The sequence below is a fragment of the Myxocyprinus asiaticus genome, chromosome 4, assembly GCF_019703515.2.
Source record: "Myxocyprinus asiaticus isolate MX2 ecotype Aquarium Trade chromosome 4, UBuf_Myxa_2, whole genome shotgun sequence".
Lineage (NCBI taxonomy): Eukaryota > Metazoa > Chordata > Actinopteri > Cypriniformes > Catostomidae > Myxocyprinus > Myxocyprinus asiaticus.
Window position 1 is genome coordinate 33446247 of NC_059347.1, and position 23414 is coordinate 33469660.

Genomic DNA, 23414 nt, shown 5'->3' on the forward strand with positions numbered 1-23414 from the left:
CATTTTAGTTTAAAACTGTTGTGATTTACATGACCACGCTGGCACTGTAAAAAAAAAAAAAACAACAACTTGATATTAACTTTCTGAAACTGTAAAAATCTGTTTTTACTTTAAAAGTTGTTAATCACCGTAAAAATTACAGAAGAGCACATGATGACATGAAATTCACCAATAGTGGCTCTTCCAGGAGCAAAGACCAATAAACATATAGAGTGCTCAGCTGCACTCACACAAACACCATCAAGGTAACATGTGGAATTAAAATAATGCAATAAACATTAAACTACATCAAATATACTGTGGGTTACACAGAACACCCTAATGTAACTGATATTAAAAATAGGAAACATAACTATTCCCATAAAATATAATATGATGGGTCAAGCAGGGAATTGTGGGAATGTCAGATTGTTTAACTGTAATTAATAATTTACTGTAAAGTGCATGTACTCTTTTGTTAAACTATGTAAATGTTTACCATTATACAGATAAGAAAATCATACTTCACATCTAAAAAATATTAACTTTTTATTGTAAAAACTACTGTATTGTCTGAATATATTTTTTACTGTATATTTTTGTTATACTCATTAAATCAATGTTTTTGTTTTCTGTGGCATTTGTAGTCTTACCGTTAAAATCACAATTTTTTACAGTGTGGGAATTATATCCTATACAAATGTTATGCAGGGGAGACATTACTCTGAAGTGCAATCACAGCTCACTGACTAAAAATTGTACAAAACTCTTAATCCATGATGTAAACTAGTTTGCTGTCCGTTTTACATTTGAATGGATAGACAACATTTACACATGACATTCCTAACAGAAAAAAAAGTTAATTCAAGGAAACCTCAGGTCAGCAACAACACACAATGAAACAGTTGAATCTGTAAAGCTTAACTTTATTAAAAAGACCATTGCCATTTTCAATGAAAAAAAAAAAAAAAAAAAAAAAAAACCATTCTACACCAAACAAAATCACAGCATACACTTCAGCTCATATAATACACTGACTAATCACAACACAGCTCATTCACCACCTTACCTACAATTCACTGACCACAGGACATTGGCTCAACACTGAAATAAAACAATGGAGCTTAAAATGTTTTAGGAGTCTGATAATTAATAAAAAAAAAAAAGTGACAAGAAAATCATAAACAAGCTTTCTTGAGATGATAGTGATGCAGGAACTCTCAATGAAATGGAGGGGAGAAAAAAAAAAAAAAAAAAAAAGAAAAGAGCTTGGAAGCTACAGTAGAACAAGGACTGAAATCATGGGGGAAATAAAATAAATTTTAGCCCTGAGGCAAAGGTGGGGAATGGGAGTGAAGCATCAGTATTCACATCAGTCAGCATCTGGTGTTGGACTTCTCCTTGGGCTGGCAGACCTGGAATGACTAAAAGACACACAGAGGACTGTCAGCATCTATACATTGTCAAGAACTACATGAACATACAGTAGCAAATTTCAGGCATTAACCTGTCTTTCTTGTGACTGACTGAACGAGAGCGAGATCTGGATGCACTACGTTCCCGTTGTCTAGAAGCAGAGCGTGAACGGGAGCGAGATCGACTTGGAAAGAAACACAGAATAAGATTAAAAATGAGATGGCATTTAAAACAATAGAAACTCATGAGTTGTGTGAAGCCCTGGTAATAAAAGTGAATAGGTAAAATTCACGTGTTGTACCTGTCTCTACGGACAGGTGTTCGGGATCTGGATCTTCGGACTGGGCTTTTTGACCTGTGTACAGGTGAACGGGAGCGCCGCACAGGAGTTCTGGAGCGGGCTGGGGAGGCTGACCTAGAACACAATTGTTAGTTTAAGCAGCTACCCAGAGACCACAAAAAATGACCACTTACAAAACTGGCACAGGGACTCATCCAATAGAAAGATTGCTTCTGCAAAAGTGCAGAGTAAAACCAATGTAGTACTTAAATTTGCTTCGAGAAGGTAAACAGGGCTGATAGCACAACTTACCTGCTTCTGCGTTTTGAGTATGAAGGTGAACGGTACTTCCTGTTAAAGAGAAAAGCATGAAATCAAGACCAGTGCATGTACACTGTAAAACCCTTTCAAACACAACTGGAGCAGTGTAAGGTCTTACCTCTCATTGCTACGGCTACGAGAGCGGTAACGCCGGCCACGAGATCTGGACCGAGAGCGAGATGCTGACCTGGAAAAAAATAAAAAACAGCACAAAATCAAACAAACAACCAACCATACATCACAGGGGTCAAGTCACAAGAGGATGAAGAAGAAAAAAAAAGTTGATACATTGACATTTACCTGCTGCGTCGGCTACGCCTCTTGCTGAAGCGATAGCAGTCATAGGCATAATGGCCATTCTCTCCGCACTGGTAACACCGGTCATTGGGGTCAAACTGCCTGCGGTTGGGACGGCCAAAACGGGACTTTCTGGACATACCAGTAGACAGCTCAACTCTGATGCGGGCTCCACAAAGCACCCTGGAATATTATAGACCACAAGTTTAATGATTCCCCTCCATTAAACCAAAGAGATGTGCCCATATTGTGACCCAGCTGTTAATGCAACCAAGACCGCTCATGTTAGTCCTGATATTTCTCAGGGCCAGTTGCCTAGACACAGGCAAAGTTAAGATTAAGCTAAAGAAAAACCACTAACTGAGCTCAATAACAGACGTATTTAACCTGAATCCAGGAAAATGCCATATAAAGTTGGGGCCTTTGTGAGCGGAAAGAGATCAGTGATAAACCGCCAACACTCACCCCTGCTCCCTGAAGAGGTCAGGGGGTTAAATGTGCTGCAGTAGCATCATGGGAAATGTACGCAGGTAGAACTCAAGTTGACTCACTTTCCGTCCATCCCCTTTACGGCATCCTCTGCATCTCTGGCGTCCTCATACTCTACGAAGGCGAAACCTGGTGGGTTTCGGGCGACCCATACACTCCTCAGTGGTCCGTAGTAACTGAAGGCTCGTTCAAGTTCACCTTTGGCTGCACCGTTGCCAAGATCTCCGACATAGACCTTACAGTCAGAGGCGCGAGAGGAACTTCGGGATGAGTATGACATCTTGCACCTGTACTGTGGAAAAATGTACAGAAACAATAGATTTTAGTTGTGTTCTCCAAGAGGCTACACATTTGTACAATGTATTGCCTCCACTATAGTTAAAAAATGGCTACTTTTGAGTCACATTACAAGAACCTGACTGCCCAGCATCTATTTAGCTTAAAAAAAAAGTGTGATTAAGAAAAAAGGTCTCAAAATCTAACTATTCCAGTATCTAGACTGCATCTTCATTAATCACCACTGCGGTAACTGAATTAGTCTTGGAGTTTGTCATGCAGCCCTGTATGCGCAAAAATCAAACCAAAAAAGCAGCAGCGCAAAACAGATTTCCCCCGATCACGCGGACACATACAAATAGGTAAAAGCTAAGGACGTAAGACTATTAAATCAACATTACTAGTCGGTGTAAACTTAAATATTTGCCCCAAACGTGTGCTGTGTGGTTTCGTTTTCCTATCCGTAACATCAGTCGCTGAAACAACTGAACCACGGCCATGATGGATTGCTCAATCATGTTTATCAACAATAATTGAACGAGTATGACTCAAACCGTCAGATCCACGGAAGACAGGGCTTATAATAACAATAATACATGTGATATGTAGCAAGGGTTTTGTATGTTAGCCAGTAAACAAGATTAGCGCCATTACCAAGTGCGCCAGAGTAGAAGGCCGCTCTTTGTTCAACACGTTTTTGGTTCAAACGATTCACCTACCGAAACGAAGACCCGGCGGCTGGTACAACCGTTAACAACACGAGCTCCCGTAGAAGACTTATGAACACATGTGAAGAGCAAAAACATATAAATAATATCAGATAAACAACACCGTCTCCTGCACGCGGACTATGTGACTCGACGTCCTCGGTTCCGTGCAAGGGCGCGTGGACGCCTTCTTCTTCCGGTTGATTAAAGGCGCTTCACTCAAATCTTGACCGACATGAGAAAACAACTCATATATACAATCAAAATCAGATTCGCTAAAACCGCAGTAATTGAGTTCTATTTGCTGCGTCTGAATATATTCAACTATAAAAAGAGCTCTTACAAACTCGCTTCTCTCACGCGTCTCTTGTCCCGGAAGCGTCACCGGTTGAGCGAGCGCGGTCTCGTCGTTTTCTTCTCTCACTTTCGTGAAGGGGCGGGGGCTTTAACTCCTGAAGATGATTGGCTCTTGCAGATGTAACTCCAACTAAAGGCGCGTTTTCTACCGGTGTTCCAAACATGGGATGCTGCTGGTGCTGTGTGCAGTAATGTTGAGGTGAATCTCACGAAAACAAGTCCAGGTTATATTATATGTCACTCCCATAATAAATTAAAAAATAATACATAAATACATTTTACGCAAGGAAAATTAAGCCTATTTTAGGATCATTACGTTTTTTGCATTGTCACTGCTGCGTTACAGAATGTGTTTAAAGGGATAGGTCACACAAACTGAAAATTCTGTTTTCAATTAATCACCCTCACGTTGTTGCAAACCCATATGAGGATATGTTATTATGCGTCCACGTCCATAATTACGAGTTTCTGACTTGTTAAAAGCGTTCACGTATTCGTTGAATTGGTAAGTACAAGTTGTAAACTCGGAATTCAATAAACGCTACGACTTGATGGTCGTGACGTCATGTAAATAGAACCAACAAGGCAGCGGCTTCAACAGTTGAAGACAGTGAACATATATTTCTGTTTGATATGCCATTTTATTATGCCACTGATGCCTGGAGCATTTTTTTTTTTTCATTTTGCATTTTCCTGCTCTCAAATACAACGCCGTTTTGGCATTATAAGTGTTGCCATAGAAACAAGTAACTTACATGTCTTAGGACGACCTTGGGTGAATTCTAAACGGCGTTTTTGCGCCCTTGAAGGGCACTGCGGGAAGGGGACACCACACGAAGAGGTGTTCCAAACGAAAGTGAGCAATTCAAGCCTTCCACGAAGGGCCCTTCCACAAGGCCATTAGCGAAGTGATGTTCACTTCAAGGAAGTAATTTTACCGTTTGTGATCACGTGACCCAGGGTTGCGAGTCCTCGCGACTTCATTTTAAAGCTAGATGGCGGGAGAGTTCGAGTTCATGTATAAATGTAAGTACAACAATTTTAATATCTAATATATATATATATATGTATATATACATATACATATACATATACATAGAGAGAGAGAGAGAGAGAGAGAGAGAGAGAGAGAGAGAGAGAGAGAGAGAGAGAGAGAGAGAGAGAGAGAGAGAGAGATTTCTTTTTGGAAACAAGGCAATTATAGAGGGTAAAGAACTCAAAACTTAATCTACTCACTCTACTTGAGAAGGGGTTTGATTTTCAGGTTAAATAGAGATCACCTAATGAGATAAAGTCTTCTTGCTGCGCTTATTATGAAACGTTGGTTTTGGCTGCAGAGGGTGTTTACACACGTTTTGTTTCTCTCCTGCCTCTTGTAGTGTGACGTTTTTGTTTATTAGGAATGGAGACTTAAACGCATTTGTAAAGCGCTGTGTTACTCAAACTCCAGTGAAGAGTTTCAATGTCAATTTAAATCTTTTCTGTTAATTACGGGACATGATAAAGAGAAAAGCATTGTTTTTATTCTGCAAAAGGAAAGAAGCCAATTTTTGTTTTATTCAAGAAACCCATGCCTGCAAAGAAGATGTGCCTTTTTGGAAAAATCAATGGGGTTCTGATATTTGGTTTTCTTGTGGTGCTTCAAGTAGAAAAGCAGGTGTCGCTGTTTTAAGGGATAGGTTTTCTGGTCAGATATTAAGTCAAAAAACAGATAATCAAGGTCGTTCTATCATTCTTCTAATTGAGATAAATCAAGTTAAATTCATCCTCAAATATATATGCCATCAACAATAAAAGAACCAGTGGGATACCTTTTCAAGACAATGAAAACAATATCAATCAATTACATTCTAAATTTACCTCTGCTAAAGTAATTTGGGGTGGTTACTTCAACATGGTTTTAGATGAAAAATGGGATAGATGCCCCCCTGAATCTGAAAATTGTGTAAGTGAACTAAGAAATGCATGTTTACGATTGGACATTATAGACATTTGGAGATATAAAAACCCACAATTATTTATGTATACATGGAGCAATGGGAACAAACCTCTGCAATCATGTATTGATTTCTGGCTTATTTCAGAATATAAGAAAGATAATGTTGAATCTGTTATTATGGAACCATCAGTTTTAACTGACCTCAAAGGCATAAAAATTAAGATTAATAATTCAAGTAGTCAATCGAGTAGGTTCAACAGAGGTTACTGGAAATGTAATAGTGATTTATTGAACTGTAATGAGTATACTTAATATATTGTGAATATAATTGATAAATATTTATAAAGCATTTGATACCATGGTTGGATACCATACCAACATTCTTTTATTTTTAAGGTCATTGATTTTTTTTTTATTTTGGAAGTTTTTTTCAGAAAGCTATTAAAACACTTTATAACAGATGTAATAGTTCAGTACAATAGTCACATGGTACCTGTCAGAGATTTGACATGGACCGTGGGATAAGGCAAGGGTGCCCGATATCGCCTTTTCTTTTTTGATTAGTTACACAACTAATAGCGACTCATATTAAGCAAGCAATGTTTTAAGGAGTCTCAGTGTTTGGCAAAGTGGAGAAAGCCATTAGGTGTATAAATGAGTTTTCTGAGGTTTCTGGGTTAAAGATGAATAAGAACAAGTCTATACTCTTCCCTCTTAAAGACTGTATCTTGAAATAAATAAATGGAATACCTTAATTCATAATTATTAATATTCAGAATTCCTCAAAGTTCAAGATTCCTGTAAACCCAAAAGTGTATGCCATCGTCTTTGATGCAGTCCCAAGTAAAGTTGTATCATTGTTATGGAATTCTGGATATTCTACTTTTAATGTAGACCAACAACTCAATACATAGTGATACAATCTTTATTGGTGATATCAATGTTGTTAAAGACAAGTGTAGTAATAAATATATTAGGAAGGTGTTTAAAAGGAATTATGTGCCGTGTTCAACAGTATTTTGGTCATCTATATTTGAGAATATTAATTGGAAAAAAGTCTGGACAATAACAAATAAATTCTTTATAAACAAAGTTAAAGAAGTATAGTTTAAAATACTACACAGAATTTACCCCGTTAAGCAGTTATTTGAACGATTTAATTTGACTAAGGAATCGGTAATGCACCTTTTCTTTCAGTGTGTATACTCGAAAATTTTTTGGACTGATATCTATAACTTTCTTTCTAGGACCTTTGGAACATTGATAAAAATTGAATTGTATGATGTCATATTATTTTTTTGTACAAGATATAAATGATTGTGATTGTAAGAGTATTATTTTAGTATTAGGGTTTCCAGCATCCCCCCCTGGAAACTAGGACCCTGGATAAAATATAATAAAGTTTCAGGTAAAATATGACCCATGTTCTTGATGGCTTTTGTTAGAGTCCCCCATAACTCTAGATTAACTAAAGATTTTTACCAAAACAATCTGTGCATTAATTCCATTTTGAATTTTAGAAAGTTCCTCTCAGAACACCAAGAGCATTGTAAGAACTACAAAAAAATTTCACTTGTTAAGGATTTTAAATACATTTAAATACTGAGATATTTCTCATACATCTGAATGAATTTCATAAAGTGACTAATACTGCATAACCACATTTGAATAAATAATATATTATTAATGTGAATTATGATAATGATTATCAATTAACACATTATTGCTTTGATCAATTGTGCAAGATAGGTCCCATAATGTCTTATAATCAGTGTTGTGTCTCAAAATCTTCAGTGAAACTAGCAAAACTAGTTCAGTCTCATTTGTAAAAGAGTTCTTTGGTCACTCCTGTGGAGAGTCAAGAGTGCCTTCTCTCTCAGAGAGAGGCCTAGCATCTTCAGATGACTTCACAAGTACATCAGTTATCAGTCATTGAGTGAGGATATAAAATGATTTCACAGTTCTGGAAAAAGTGCTACAAATATGATCCATGTGTTCACGTCCTTCGTGACAGTGAAGGTCTGGTAGTGTCAAAAATCAGTGTTCATATTCATAATTTGAATGTCTTTGAAATCAAAGCCAAACAAGAATTGGAGACACCCTTGACAGAATTGCAGTCATTATTGCTATTTTCAAATGTTGGAAACATACAATCTTGCTATCTTTCAGTTTCACTCACCCTTTTTCTCACTCACTCATTCACTCTCTCTTTTTAGGTATGTTTGTGTATACAGAAAGTGCACACATGTCTTTGGACATATTACCATGGAAAATACAGTCAATACCACCATAATTAGACAGCTCCATTCTCACATAACTTAACCTTAAATTATCTTCTGTATGCCATTAGTGTCAGTTTATGTTTATTGAGTCTTTCTCTCTTTCTCTGTCCTCAGAAGCCGGTGATGTGACAGTAGGCCTCTAGGCTGGAGAATGTGATGTAGAGAAGCCACAAACCGATGAACAACATTGAAGTCAGAACCTTTATCATTTTGGGGCCACCCAGCTCTCCGCCCACCGATGGCCGTCGCCGTAGCATAAGCACACCAATGTTGATGAAGGCGAAGATGGTGAAGAGTGTGACGGAGAACGCAAGTGAACCAGGATCTACATGAAAAACCTGACCTTTGACCTCCCAGTAGATGGCTGAAATGGACCAGGCCACGCCAATCCCCAGGAAGACATTAACGCCGTTGCTACCAGTTACGTTTCCAACTGAAGCATCTGCATACTGATCCTGTACGGCAGCAACCTTACTTGCAAATGTATCTGAAAGGAAGAAGGGGAGTTGAGAGATGCTTGATTGGTAAAAGGCCTTTGTTACACATAATAATAATAATACACAAACAATGACACACTCACCTGGTATGGAAGTTCCTAAGGCAACAAACACTACTGCAGTGACAGTGTCACGGAGGCCCACCGTGCATCCAAAATGAGATGCCAAGTCTCCAATGATGGCGGTTAGTAGCCCAATGACCATAATGGACACAACGAAGCAGGCCCAGCCATTCCAGTACTCCGTGGGTGGAACAAACGCAAACAGAATCTTCCAGAACACTGTAAGCACATGCATGAAATAATCACAGCAAGATGGTCGCTGAGGCTCCCCACCTCCCTCGTCACCTTCTCCTGAGAGGAAGGAGAGAAAGACAGGAAGGTAACAATAAAACACTGTCACCATAATCTATGAGAATCTCTTACTTAAAAATGTATTATGTACACATACACATACACACACAACATAATTAATTTCACACTGATAATCAGGGATTCAGCATCTAATTTTAATAAACAAAGTTTTAGGATTTTGAACCATTTAAAACAAAGAAATGTTATGACATGATATTAATAATAAATATTTACAATTCTGCATTATTTCTAGGTCCCTAATCAAATAGGCAAATCATGCAGGGATGACATGCATCGTCAGATTTTTCCAGCTCAATTTCATGCTGTCATTAAAGCAAAAGGGGGGCATAACAAATACTAAGACATACTGAAAAATGTATACATTCACATATAAACTCAAATGTTTTCATTCTACCTGCACTGACTGTTACTGCTTCGATGAACTGCTCTCTCCAGGAGTGTGTGCCAATTACCTCAGCAAGATTCGTATCCTTCAACAGACGGTCTACTGTATTCTAAAATATGCATACCAAAGTGTTGCCAAGTGATTCTTATAGGATAAACATATCCATTTATCAATCAGACTCGATCAAATATTTAGTGCTCTTTATAGACAAAAAGTACAAATTAAAAAAAGGCTTAAATCAAAATCATGATCAGTAATATTGATAGAATTCCTGATTAATGTGCATACAAAAGAATGTTTTTGCAGCCAGATTGAAACTAGCATTAGAGTTTCAATGGAAAGTCATATGATAAGGTATAAATAGGGCTAGAGTTAATCTGTGTTCAAGCATTCAATTAGAGAACAAACAGATTAAAAGAAATGTGGAAATAACAGGAATGATAGTTCATTATATTTTACATGACAACAAAGACTGTAATAAGTGGTAAACTACCATAAGTAATAGTTTTAATTAAATCAAATCATAAATCTTCATGCAAATACTGTAGATGCGATTAAACATAATCCAGAGTATGTTTAAAAGTTTAGGGTTAGGGCAATCCCAACACACACTGCACACTGAGGCGAGGGGCCTACTATACCGCATCTAACACTCCATTAGAGGCCATTCCCTGTCGGACCTACATGAGAGGGAAGGAATCACAGCTAAAATCATTTCTGCCTGTATGTAATGTATTAAATTGGGCACTACGTTTCATGTGTTTGTTTGTTTGGTATAAATACATTTAATCAGTGTATGTACCTTGAAGGCTATACTCTCCTCTATAATGACTTCTAGCCTGCTGTGTTCTCCCAGAATGGGCTTTCCTTTCTCTGCTATATGTCTGGCCTCCTCCACTTCTGGACCAGGGGTGGCTAGGAAAAAGAGAGAGTGAGTAAGGATACATATTGAATGTTTAGATGTGATGTGTGACAATTCTTTATTGTTGTGTAGAAAGACAAAGAGAGCAAAATACACAGCAGAATAACGTAGAAACTGTTAACATGCCATATCAATCAGTTATTCATGTTATAACATTGCATATAGTGCGATCTACAATATATCCATACAGCATTACGTATTAAATATACAATAAAGTACAATACAGTACATATACAGGTTGTGTACTGGTGTGCATGGTAAAAAGTGCAATTGCAATATTCAGAATAAATATAAAATAAAATTGAAGATGCGATCTGATTTGCAAGATCACCTTACCTTGGTTTAACAGCAGATCTGCAGCATGCAAGTAAAATCAACAATCAGTCAACACAGTTTTGTTACTGTCAATAAGAGCAAGCAGTGTCTGTGTTATCTGCATTATTCTAAAACAGTGCTTGGTTAATTGTTAGAAAAAGGCCCAGAGTAGCTAATTATCTCACTAATGAACCTGGTGTTAATTCTCTCTTTAACATTCACTTTCGTTCACACACATGGGCTCATATTACGTACACACACACAAACGTAAGGCTAAAGTGTGTGCAAAAGGTGGATTTTGTTACTGTGAGTGACGCATTTGTCTAGTTTGTCCCTCTGTTTTACTGTTGTTATTGATCTGAAACTGGACACTGGTCATACAAATGTGTGTCTGAGAAGGCTCTCAAAGCCCAAGCAAATGTATTCACAGAAACCTCCCCCACACACAGAATTTAAAATTAATAAAATAACATTTGAGATGAATAAGAATAGACATCTCTTTCTGTCTCTGGTTGTCACACACACACACACACACACACACACACACTCACACTCACACACACCTGAAATGCCTCTCTTGAGCCATTTGGGTTCTTCAAGGACAATGTAGAAATGTTCTCGCTTCTCATATTCTTGCATGTTAATAATGCGCACCTGTAGTGTCTCACTGCAGACACACACAGAGCAAATGACAAATAATAATTTCCTCTTGGTTTTACCTCTGAAATATTAAAGGAGATCTCAGCATTTAAATCACATCAGATTAGGTCTTTATGAATACTTAACACACGATGCATAAATAATTAACCCACAAGCATAGACACAGATGATCACATATGAGTTTTCAGTTGTGTACATACTCCCCTCTTCAGATCAATGCTCCATTAGCTAATGCAGACTAAAGATTGCTCTAATTGGTTGCTTGTATAGTGTTTGTGTGTGTCATTCATCTTATTGTCCGCTGTGTGTAATGTTCATTGTGCACTAGACAGCACAGATTCTAACCTCTTTAGATTTTACAAACACATGCTAACTGAATTTAATGAATAAAATCCTGTCAAACAATGATTCTAATTGTTATTAAAATATGAAAGATCGTAATGTGAATTTGTTAAATAAAAAATAAAAAAATCACATCCTCTGCTAAATGCTCTATTTTTGCATTAGTCTGTAATCTAAACACAAACCAGTTGTAACCCAAGTGATAATCAGATGAAATAGATTGCTTTCTATTTTACGGAAGCCCTGAACCGCAAGGTGGAAAAAAATAAATGAAGGTGAAAAAAACAAATAAAAAAATAGTTTCTCAGTTCCTTCCTGAGCCTAAGTCTTAAATTTTTTTCTCTGTTGCTATATAGCTGAATAATACATTTATTATTTATTTAAGGGTTTGCAAACCTTAATCAAGACAAAATCAGGTTACATATGTTTGATATGGCATTCGTTGTCGTGTTACAACTGGAGTTGCTTGAAATTGTTGGTCTTTTTAAACCATCTATGCCGTTTGCTCAGTGTTACATGGTGGAAGGGAAGGAATGTATTGAGGAAAACGGGAAACATGGGGAAATTATTATTATGTCTGTCCTTTTGAAGTGTTAGGGGTACATCTTCCAGATGAACGACAACGAATGCCATATCAAACAAATGTCACCTGATTTTGTCTTGATTAAGGTTTGTAAACCCTTAAATAAATAATGAATGTATTATTCAGCTATGTAGCAACAGAGAAAGCATTAAAAGCATAAGATTATGGGGGCCTGGGTAGCTCAGTGGTTACGAAGCTGGCTACCACCCCTGGAGTTTGCTAGTTCAAATCCCAGGGCGTGCTGAGTGACTCCAGCCAGGTCTCCTAAGCAACCAAATTGGCCCAGTTGCTAGGGAGGGTAGAGTCACATGGGGTAACCTCCTTGTGATTGCTATAATGTTTTGATTCAATTCAATTCAATTTTTTTTTAAGAGTGAAAAAAAAGTTTTTTGAAGAGAGAATTTTTTTTAAGACAAATCAGTACTTTAGGAAGGAACTGAGACACAATTTTTTTTTTTTTTCAATGTAATTTTTTTTTTCCCACCTTGTGGTTCAGGGCTTCCATACTATCTTTTTGGTCAAACAAAACATAAAGACAATTGGGCAATTTCTGATAAAATTATTTATGTGTATCTATGTGAATGTGTGCCTGCCAAAGAAAAAGTATTTTTATTATTAGTTATTAAATTAGTTCATTTTCATATTTTAGAAATATTCATTTAAATTTAATTCGGCTTTCCAGCTTGATTCACAATACCTGCCTTTATGTTACCATGCTAACTTTTGGATATTATCCATTCCTCTTATACATATTCATACAGGACATTGTGACTATGTTGTGAAAATGTCATGGACTATACTTTAAACCCAGCAAGTGGTGATCCAAAAACTGTTACCATTGCAGGACTTAATCTAAGTTTGCTTCAGGAGGAGTGCTTCTGTAACAAGTGAACTGTGAGAAGTTTTGGTTTAAACAGTCAGCTAAATGACAAATCAGTACTTTATTGATCCCTGCTCCATAGGACTCTGCCTACAAAGGTTCTCTGAAGTTACAACTATAGAACCAAAATGGTTGCTAAACAGACTCATTTATGAGAGTACAGGGACTGCTCGGAAATACTGTGGTACACATACCTATCTTTTCAGGGTCTGGTAAAACTAGACTAGACAGACCAAACAGTATTACTGATACCCATCTAATTAGAGATACCTGCAACAAATAATAATTAGTACTGGGGTGAGAGAGACCTCTAGTCGTGCAAATTAAAAATGAGGGCATAGAGGTGACAATGGATGTTTGTAGGTAGGCTTTTATGGGTTTAAATTGATTATGATGATTACAAAATTACAGATCAATATAGTATGTATTTCAGACTACTTACTGTGCTTTTTGGAAAACAGCCATTAATCTAAGATAGTAGATGCATTGCATGGCAAATATATGTAAATTTATAAAACCTTATAATGCACCATAAGTGCAAAAATATGTTGGTAATGTATTATAATGATTGGTAATGCTCTGTAATGGCCCATAATTAGGAGTTTTAAGTGCTAATACCTGACTGCTTATTGAGATACTTAGCAAGATCCTCCACAATCAATAAAACCCACCTCCTGCATTAAAGAGCATATACACACAGTTCTGGTTTAATGTTTTTTTTTTTGTTTTGTTTTTTTTTTTTATGTGAGTGTGCATTTGCATTGTCTATTCACCCAGTACCTACATAACTTTGATTTTCCAGAAAGCATTTTGTGTGTTAAATTAAAATAAAGTTGAATATTGGCCTTGATGGCTTTTACCTAGTCTGCTCATTGGTAAACTCCAGCTCTCCTTGTGTATGTTCATAGTCAACACCCTGTCGTGCAGAACCGTCCTCCGTGTGAAAGGGAATCATGACAGTCCCGCGCACACCTGAGGTCCGGTTCACCGGCACCTCCACCACACCTGAGCATTCACCCACGCAAAGCTCCCGTTGAGCGAATGAGAACATTCCCGCATGGTCATCGTCCAGAATGGTTACTGTGGTTACGAAGGGTTCAACCAGTCGGGCACCATCAGTGTTAGTCCCGGCCTCTCCCTCTCGCAGGTTTGAGAGACGCACAAAGAAGTGTTCATCTTCCTCAAACACATCATCATCAATAATGCCCACCTATAGAACACACATGCATCTTAAAACTACTGTCAAATTCAACACAAACACTCATTTGAGTGTTTTCACTTGCTCCTCTTTGTATTTGTGTTGGGAAGTTCATTCATGAGTCATTTTACCAAATCATTTCTTTTTTAATATGATTGTTCATCAGTCATGTTATTTAGTTCAGTAGTTATTTAAGTGACGTGTTCTGTTTATCACGGTTTAAAATGGATTATGTTTTATCGATTTGTGTGTTAATTGCAAATGTTTTGATTCATGTAGTGTTCTGTGGAATTATTTATACAGAAATGTGTGGAATGTTTCAGTCAATAAAAATATGAATACGAGCTCCCACATACTGCTTTCATTACAGAATGTTGAGCAAACACAGGTATTTAACTTTCACAACAATGTTATTCATGATCTTTATCTTTAGCAACATGAGAAAATTATTTACAGTAGCCTTGATTTAGCTAATTTCCTGACAATCAGATTAAAACTACAGTGTATACACTAATTATCCTACAATCTAAAATTATTTGTTTTCACAGTTTGAGATGAATAAAGGTTAAAGGTAAATGGAACACAATACCACTTTACAACTTAATTGGCCTAACAACATGCTAAACAATAACCAAAATGATAACCTTATCTTTGAAATCTGTTACTTAGAAAGACTCAAAACACTCAATTTGATTAAACCCAGAGGCAAAGGTTGAGGAGTTAAATCTATTGTGTACAAAAAATATTTTTCTTATTAGACCTCAAACCTTCACAACACCAGGCCAGCTCTTGGGATCACCTCATGAAAAAATAATTTAAGTCAGTTTGAGTCAAATATGACCAAACACAATGACATTGGCGTCAGCTATTGATTTATTCAGCCATCAATTCAAAAGTTTGAATCAGTTCAGTCTACGAACTGCTTTGACTTATTTATTGAAAAGGTGCAATTCAAAAGAACATTCTGCTGATGGATCATACATCACTACTCTCACCTTTATTTCTTTGCGTGTCTCTCCAGGCTGAAACACGATCGTTCCCTCACAATAATCATAATCTGCCCCAGCATTAGCTGAGCCGTTCTCTGTCCTGTAATTGACATGGAAGGTTCTGGTGCCTGTTCCCCCCTGCAGGCAGACCCACAGACTGACACTCCCGCAGTTCTCTCTGCACTGGTACTGTGCCTGCTCAAAAGCGATGTGAGCACAGGTGGCTAGATCAGCACTTGAATCTGCGGCTGCCCTCTTTGCCTGTTCGGCTGCAGCATGTTTCTTCAGTACATTACCAGCACCGATCATCATGCGTGTTGCCTGCACCCGGTAAAAGGCCCGGCTCTTGTGCTGTTTCTGCATGGTGGCATAGTTTGCCAATTCAATCAGCTGGTCCAGGTCTTTGTCCGGATGCTTCTCTCTGAGGTCTTTCAGCATACGGATCACCTACAAACACAGAGACTCTTAGCAACATTTAAAAATCAAAAGTTCTGTTCAGTTTTCAAATATTCAAAATGTATACTGTTAAAATAATGCTTTTCAAAGAACTAAAGCCTTAACCTTCAAAAAAAAAAAAAAAATAAATGAAACTTAATGAAATATAATAAAACAATAAAATGACACATACAGTAGTTTAAAGAAAGCAAACATAAAGAAAAAGTTTGTGGCTGCACATTGTCGGAAACACATGAACAAAACATAGTATCTTGCCAAAAGTGAAACTGAAAAAAAATAAAATAAAATAAATTCTACAATTTTCACACTCTATTATCTCTGCATCTGCACATTGTTGAGTCTCACAGTGTAAGAGATCCGATTTCAGTCATAATTTTTGACTAAATATGTAGTTGCTGTATGGTACGGTGTATTTAGGTTGGGGTATTTGTTATATAGTGAATGCTTTTATGCAAGTCTTTTATTACAGGGACATTTTATTTTATTAGAGGATTGAATGTAACCCTTGAGCAATGCCCAGATCTTTCACTATTCCATCACTCCAAGAAACTTTGCATGAAGTTATTCACAATAACTTTTCTCTCTCTCTCTCTCTCTCTCTCTCTCTCTCTCTCTCTCTCTCTCTCTCTCTCTCTGTCTGTCTGTCTCTCTTTATCTCTCTTGTTCCCCCTCACCTCCTCTCGGTCCTGTTCAGGCTCTTTATTTTTCTCCATATTGACAACGGTGCCAGTTGTGCTGTTTTTATACTTTTCCTCCATGATGGTATCAATGCCTCTGTGTGCTAGCTCACCCTCCATCTCCACAATGATACCATGACGTTTGTCAGCACGGTAACATCTGTGCAAGTACTTGTAAAAGAGCAGGCGGCGGTCAGCAATCCACGCCATGAGTACACACACAGGGAAGAAGAAGAGAGTGACCAGAGCCTCCCAGACCTAATTAGCACGCACACACACACCCAAACACAAAGAGAGGTTAATTAAATCTGGCAAGACATTTGCATACACAGATTAACAGAAACACACATGTTACACACACCCTTAGCTCAACAATAAGGATGGCCCACTGACCATAGTACTGTCACTCCTAACAGGCCAGTGCTGCACTGTAACTTTGTCTTACTACATTCATTGACAATGTACATGTGTTTTTATGCCATGCAAATTCAATATATATATATATATATATATATATATATATATATATATATATATATATATATATTAGATGTATAGAAAATTGTTGTCAAATTGTGCTGATTTGATAATGTTAGCTGGTTAACATAGAAGATGATTTCAAAATTGCAAGAATGAAAGCAATCAGTTAGAATGGGTTGATAATTATATATATATATATATATATATATATATATATATATATATATATATATATTAAAAAAATAGTAATGCTACACTTTGCCATTTTTTTCCAGCTCAAGTATATGAATTTATAGCTCTCGTGGAGTTACATTACATTTTTTTTTTTTTTTTTAAGTAACTCATGTGCTTACATACATACCTGTACGATGCCAGGGCTGATGACTGCCAGGATGAGGTAGAGCCAGATGTAGGCAAAGATGCTCCAGAATGCAGTAACGAAGAAGACCCTCAGGTGTTTGATCTTCCTCACCTCTCCGTCAGGTATCACCCACACACACACTCCGATTATCACAAACATGTTAAATGCAGCGCTGCCCACTATAGTGCCGGGGCCCAATTCTCCTGACTCAAAACCATGTCCACACACCTGCAACACAGGCCAGAGAACAATACTAGTATGTGTACATATTAAGCATTAATTACTTGTAATTACTTGAGACAAATAAGAGCTGTTCAGGCTGAACCCACTGAACCCGCAATGGGTTCCCTCTGGATTTTCCTATGGGTTTTTATAATGGCAGTTTTGGATTTATGACTAAAGTAAGGTCTGTGGTAAACTTTACTTGAAGATACGTAAATAAATTAAACAGTCATACCCCGAACTTGAATTTTAAAGCCGCATTAAAGCAGCATACATTTTTAAAAACACAAATGGTGGCTTCAGAATTCACGTTTGAGAAAGTGAAAGTGTGTAATGAAAGTGTTTAATTTTTGTTGTAGAACAAAAAGTCCACGTACAGACCTTATTTTACTCATAAATCCTGCCATTATAAAAACCCATAGGAAATTCTGGAGGGAACCCATGGCAAATTAGCCTTCCTGGTTCCCCCACAAATTGACGTCATGACTGAACAGCTCTATTACATGATAAGCTCTTAAAGGAATATTCCAGGTTCAATACAAGTTAAGCTCAATCCACAGCATTTGTGGCATAATATTGATTACCACAAAAATTAATTTTGACTTGCCCCTCCTTTTCTTTAAAAAAGGCAAAAATCTGGGTTACAGTGGGGCACTTACAATGGGAGTGAATGGGAGCCAATTTTTGAATGTTAAAATACTTTGAATGTAAAAAATAGTATAGCCATAAGACATAAACAATATGCGTGTAAACATTATTTTGGCACCTTTTCTGTATAAAGTTATAGACAATTTAACAACTTGGTAATGTAATGTCAACAAACCATAAAACCCTAAATGACTGTAAAAATTACGATTCAAACAACTTTACAGCTCAAATAATACATGAGTTTTAACAGAAGAATTAATGTAAGTGCTTTTAAAAAATTATAAGCTTCACATTTCTGCCTTTAAACCTTCTAAAAATTGGCTACATTCACTTGTGCCTCACTATAGATAAAGATTTTTGTGGTAACCAACATTATGCCACAAATGCTGTAGATTGAGCTTAATTTGTTGAATTTGGAATATTCCTTTAATGAACAACAGAGCAAATACAAAATAATACAGAAATTTGTTAAAAGCAGCTGTTTTTAAACACATCAATATAAAACCCATTTCCTTTCAAAAGCGTAATAAAAATGCACTACATGAAGGAAACTTCGTGGTGCATGGAAGGATAGTGTCTGTAGCTACAGACAGGCACTAAAAGCTGCCAGGTCAGCATATTTTAGCAAACTCATAAAAAATAACCACAACAATCCTAGGTGTTTATTCAGTACTGTGGCTAAATTGGTTAGGAATAAAGGAATAAAGAACCAGATATTCCGACGCAGCACAATAGTAATGACTTCATGAATTTCTTTACTTATAAAATTTAAATAAAATTGGAATTATGCAATGATCTGTCACAGTACTACAGAAAACAGTGTCTCATAATTTTGCTCACGAGCAACTTCAATTCTTCGCTGTCATAGGTCATGAAGAGCTAACAAAACTTATCCAAACATCAAAAGCCTCAACATGTATGTTAGATCCAATACCAACTAAGCTCTTAAAAGAGATATTCCCTGTAATCTCAGAACCTCTTCTTAATGTTATTAACTCCTCGCTATCCTTAGGACATGTCACAAGAAACTTTAAAATGGCAGTTATCAAACCACTTATTAAGAAGCCACAGCTTGATCCTGGGAAATTGGCTGATTATAGACCGATTTCAAATCTCCCGTATGTCGAAAACACTAGAAAAGTTAGTGTCCTCCCAACTATGTCCTTTCTACAGAGAAATAGTATATAAGAACAATTTTAAGCCCCATCATAGTACAGAGACTGCACTTATCAGAGTTACAAATGACTTGATCTTATCATCTGATCGCAGCTGCATTTCTCTTCTAGTGCTTTTAGATCTTAGTGCTGTCATCGACAACATAGATCATGACATTCTCTTGAATAGGCTAGAGAATTATGCTGGCATTTGTGGACTTGCATTAGCATGGTTTAGGTCCTATTTAGCAGACCGCTACTACTTTGTCTGTGTAAACGAGGAATTGTCAAATCAAACAAAAGTTAAGTATGGAGTGCCACAGGGATCAGTTTTAGGGCCTCTGCTTTTCTCCTTATATATGCTTCCCCTGGGAGATATTATCTGGAATAATGGAATAAGTTTCCACTGTTATGCCGACAATACCCAACTTTATATTTCTTCAAAACCCAACGAAATTTCACAATTCTCCTAATTAGCAGAGTGTATAAATGAAATCAAATATTGGATGGCCATAAATGTCCTTCTATTCAATTAAGACAAAACAGAGGTACTAATTATTGGACCAAAAACATCTAGAAATAAGCAGCTAAAATATAATTTGTCTCTCGATGGATGTACTGTTACATCGTCTTAGGTGTTATATTTGATACCAATCTGTCCTTTAAATATCAAATTTCCAATGTTTATAGAACAGCATTCTTCCACCTCAGAAATATTGCTAAGTTGCGACACATGCTCTCTGTTGCTGATGCAGAAAAATTAATTCATGCGTTCATGACCTTAAGACTAGATTATTGAAATGCATTACTGGGAGGATGTCCAGCAAGTTCAATAAATAAACTTCAATTTGTTCAAAATGCAGCAGCCAGAGTGCTGACTAGAACCAAGAAATATGATCATATTAGCTCCATTTTATCGTTACATTGGCTACCTGTTAAATTTCGTATTAATTTTAAAATTTTCTTAACTACTCTGGCTGCCAAAAGTTTAGAATAATGCACAGATTTTGTTCTTATGGAAAGAAATTGGTACTTTTATTCACCAAAGTGGCATTCAACTGATCACAATGTATAGTCAGGACATTAATAACGTGAAAAATTACTATTACAATTTGAAAGAAATTTCTTAAGCTACTTCAAAGAGTTCTCATCAAAACATCCTCCACATGCAGCAATGACAGCTTTGCAGATCCTTGGCATTCTAGCTGTCAGTTTGTCCAGATACTCAGGTGACATTTCACCCCATGCTTCCTGTAACATTTGCCATAGATGTCGCTGTCTTGTCGGGCACTTCTCACGCATCTTACAGTCTAGTTGATCCCACAAAAGTTCAGTGGGGTTAAGATCCATAACACTCTTTTCCAATTGTCTGTTGTCCAATGTCTGTGTTTCTTTGCCACCTCTAACCTTTTCTTTTTGTTTTTCTGTTTCAAAATTGTTTTTCTTTGCAATTCTTCCCATAAGTCCTGCACCCCTGAGTCTTCTCTTTACTGTTGTACATGAAACTGGTGTTGAGCAGGTAGAATTCAATGAAGCTGTCAGCTGAGGACATGTGAGACATCTAGTTCTCAAACTAGAGACTCTGATGTACTTATCCTCTTGTTTATTTGTACATCTGGCCTTCCACATCTCTTTCTGTCCTTGTTAGAGCCAGTTGTCCTTTGTCTTTGAAGACTTTAGTGTACACCTTTGTATGAAATCTTCTGTTTTTGGCAATTTCATGCATTGTATAGCCTTCATTCCTCAAAACAATGATTGACTGACGAGTTTCTAGAGAAAGTTAGTTTCTTTTTTGCCATTTTTGACCTAATATTGACCTTAAGACATGCCAGTCTATTGCATACTGTGACAACAGTATACAATAACCAGAAACATTTATCATGCTCTATAACTCTGCAAAAAATTGAATGGCATCTACACTAATATTATTCTATTTGTCTCCCTGTCTTACCAGAGCCGGCCAAATCCAGCTCCATTCCTTCTTGGTGTCGGACTCCACTGCTATGTGTCTCTGAGTGATGATGACTAAACGCAGTCGGTGCCAGCCAGACATCACTTCAGTCTAGTATGATGGACAAGACATGGGATACTTCATATGCCACTGCCTGAACATTGGACTTATGATAGACCTCACCGAAATGACCTGCTGGTTGAACTACGATGCACCTAACTGATCTCTGCCTGCATCACCTTGGTCTAATGATGGACTACACTCTTAAAATGGAATAAATAGACTTTCAATTATTTGCCAACAAAAAAGCCTTCATCGGCCAACTAACAAAGGACAAATCACCTATGTGAACTTCTGCAGTTAATCCAGGATGGACTTCAAAGACATTAGTCATTAATCTTACAGCTCATACAAAATCTTTGTTGAAACACTGGCCCTTAACACTTACTTAGTTGCACTGCCCATAAATAATTAATATTGCCATTATATTCTTGTTGCTTAGCCAGAGGGGAACTAGCTCCCACAAACATCATTGAGCTAAATGATGTCTTTACATGGATGAATTGGAGTTGAAGTCAATACTGTAAAATGATCAGAGTGTGTGTTTGTGTGTGTGCCAGTCATTTAATAATTAACCTGAAATAGAAAACTTTTCTTTCTAAATGTTTGTGAAAAAATTATTTTTTTATTTGTGAAATGAAACTAGGCATTGACCTCTGTTCTCACATGATAACCTCTGAGCAATGTGAGTTATATGACAGTAATGATTTGTTGTGATATGTTGTGTGTGTGTTTGTACCTCTATTACAGACAGCAGAATCTCAGGGGCTGATGAACCCAAGGCCATGAGTGTGAGGTTGGAGACAGTCTCATTCCAGATTCTAACTGTCATTACTGTTTTCTCTCCATTTGTACCTGTCACAGTCACCTCTTTCTCCTTTAGGACACATATATTTACATACCATTATATTGGTTGGGCAGTATGACCAAAATATTATATTATATATCGTGCTATAAGTAATTTATATTTATATTTATTTATATGTAATGGTATATTTCACAATAAAGCCATTGTAAACTATTCGATATACACAGTCCTGTGACCGCTCTGCGTTTCACCCCTTAATAACAAGTTCTTCCTCATCCTAACTTGTTTTTGGCACATAACCCACTTTGTATTTTTGCATGTTACTTCGCAGCACTCACGTGTAAATAACATAAAGCAGAGAGCAAAATCTCTATCACTTGACACAATTTTACCATGACACATCGTATATATCATCATACCACCAAGCTCTATACTACTGCATGCATACGTACAGGATATATTGAGCTTTAACCATGTTACCAAATGGTAGTTTATTATTTATGCAATGTGCAAGAGAGAGGTGGGAGTGGATTCACAATTAAATTTTTCAGTGTTGCCGTCGCACCTGTGAGGTGATGACCTCGATGGCAGCCATGAAGCGGTCGGCAATGATGGACACACCCAGAAACATGTAGAGAAGAGATGAGAAGTAAATCACTGCTCTTATGGCCTGCACCGCCAATGAGGTGTCATGTGGCAGCCAGACAGGAAGTAGAATCCCCGGTTGACATTGGACTTTCTCAAAACAGAATCTCTTGGGTTCATCTGCGCTACTGTTGCTGTTCCTATGAACACTGTCACCCACACACACCTGTGCAGAAAGGAGGAGGAGAAGTTGGAGGAGTGGAGGAGGAGCCATGACCAGGAAGGGATATGGCGAACAAAGTGGCTCTCCTTCTGTGATTGACAGAGATTGACAGAGAAAGAAAAAAAGAGGGTGGAGTTATTTCATACAAACTTTTATCAAATCTATATATTGTCATTATATTTACATGTGATGAATGAGTATATTATTTCCAGACAGGCTGCCAGTATTTGCGTTAGGCCAGAAACTTTCTTTGCGTAAGTACAGTATGCGTGTGCAGATGCAAGCGCTTGGCCAACGCATT

At 37.2% G+C, this 23414-nt stretch overlaps 2 protein-coding genes across 16 annotated transcripts; both read right to left on the bottom strand.

The window, feature by feature from the left end:
• Window positions 1-899: 899 nt before the first annotated feature.
• Window positions 900-5025, bottom strand: srsf7a (serine and arginine rich splicing factor 7a). Of its 8 annotated transcripts, none has more exons than XM_051682197.1 (8): window positions 3778-4078; window positions 2845-3074; window positions 2297-2476; window positions 2115-2183; window positions 1988-2026; window positions 1697-1810; window positions 1487-1579; window positions 900-1403 (listed from the first exon to the last, which is right to left on the bottom strand). In XM_051682197.1, exons 1-8 carry the CDS (start codon window positions 3862-3864, stop codon window positions 1352-1354), a joined length of 864 nt encoding a protein of 287 aa, XP_051538157.1. In that variant the 5' UTR covers window positions 3865-4078; the 3' UTR covers window positions 900-1351. The 8 variants fall into 8 exon arrangements, with proteins under 8 accessions (XP_051538157.1, XP_051538179.1, XP_051538158.1 ...); XM_051682219.1 differs by lacking the exon at window positions 3778-4078 and adding an exon at window positions 4878-5025 and having other exon boundaries at window positions 901-1403; XM_051682198.1 differs by lacking the exon at window positions 3778-4078 and adding an exon at window positions 4878-5019 and having other exon boundaries at window positions 901-1403; window positions 2845-3069.
• Window positions 5026-7712: 2687 nt separating this feature from the next.
• slc8a2a (solute carrier family 8 member 2a) lies at window positions 7713-23164 on the bottom strand. 8 transcript variants are annotated; one of them, XM_051682108.1, is made up of 12 exons: window positions 22871-22951; window positions 22237-22374; window positions 17463-17690; window positions 16619-16879; window positions 15495-15935; window positions 14162-14511; window positions 11400-11503; window positions 10858-10875; window positions 10402-10514; window positions 9609-9708; window positions 8924-9193; window positions 7713-8830 (listed from the first exon to the last, which is right to left on the bottom strand). In XM_051682108.1, the coding sequence occupies exons 1-12, from the start codon at window positions 22934-22936 to the stop codon at window positions 8454-8456; spliced, it is 2466 nt and encodes an 821-aa protein (XP_051538068.1). In that variant the 5' UTR covers window positions 22937-22951; the 3' UTR covers window positions 7713-8453. The 8 variants fall into 8 exon arrangements, with proteins under 8 accessions (XP_051538068.1, XP_051538087.1, XP_051538097.1 ...); XM_051682127.1 differs by lacking the exon at window positions 10858-10875 and adding an exon at window positions 11030-11045 and having other exon boundaries at window positions 10402-10499; window positions 11398-11503; XM_051682137.1 differs by lacking the exon at window positions 10858-10875 and adding an exon at window positions 11030-11045 and having other exon boundaries at window positions 8924-9190; window positions 10402-10499; window positions 11380-11503.
• Window positions 23165-23414: the final 250 nt, after the last annotated feature.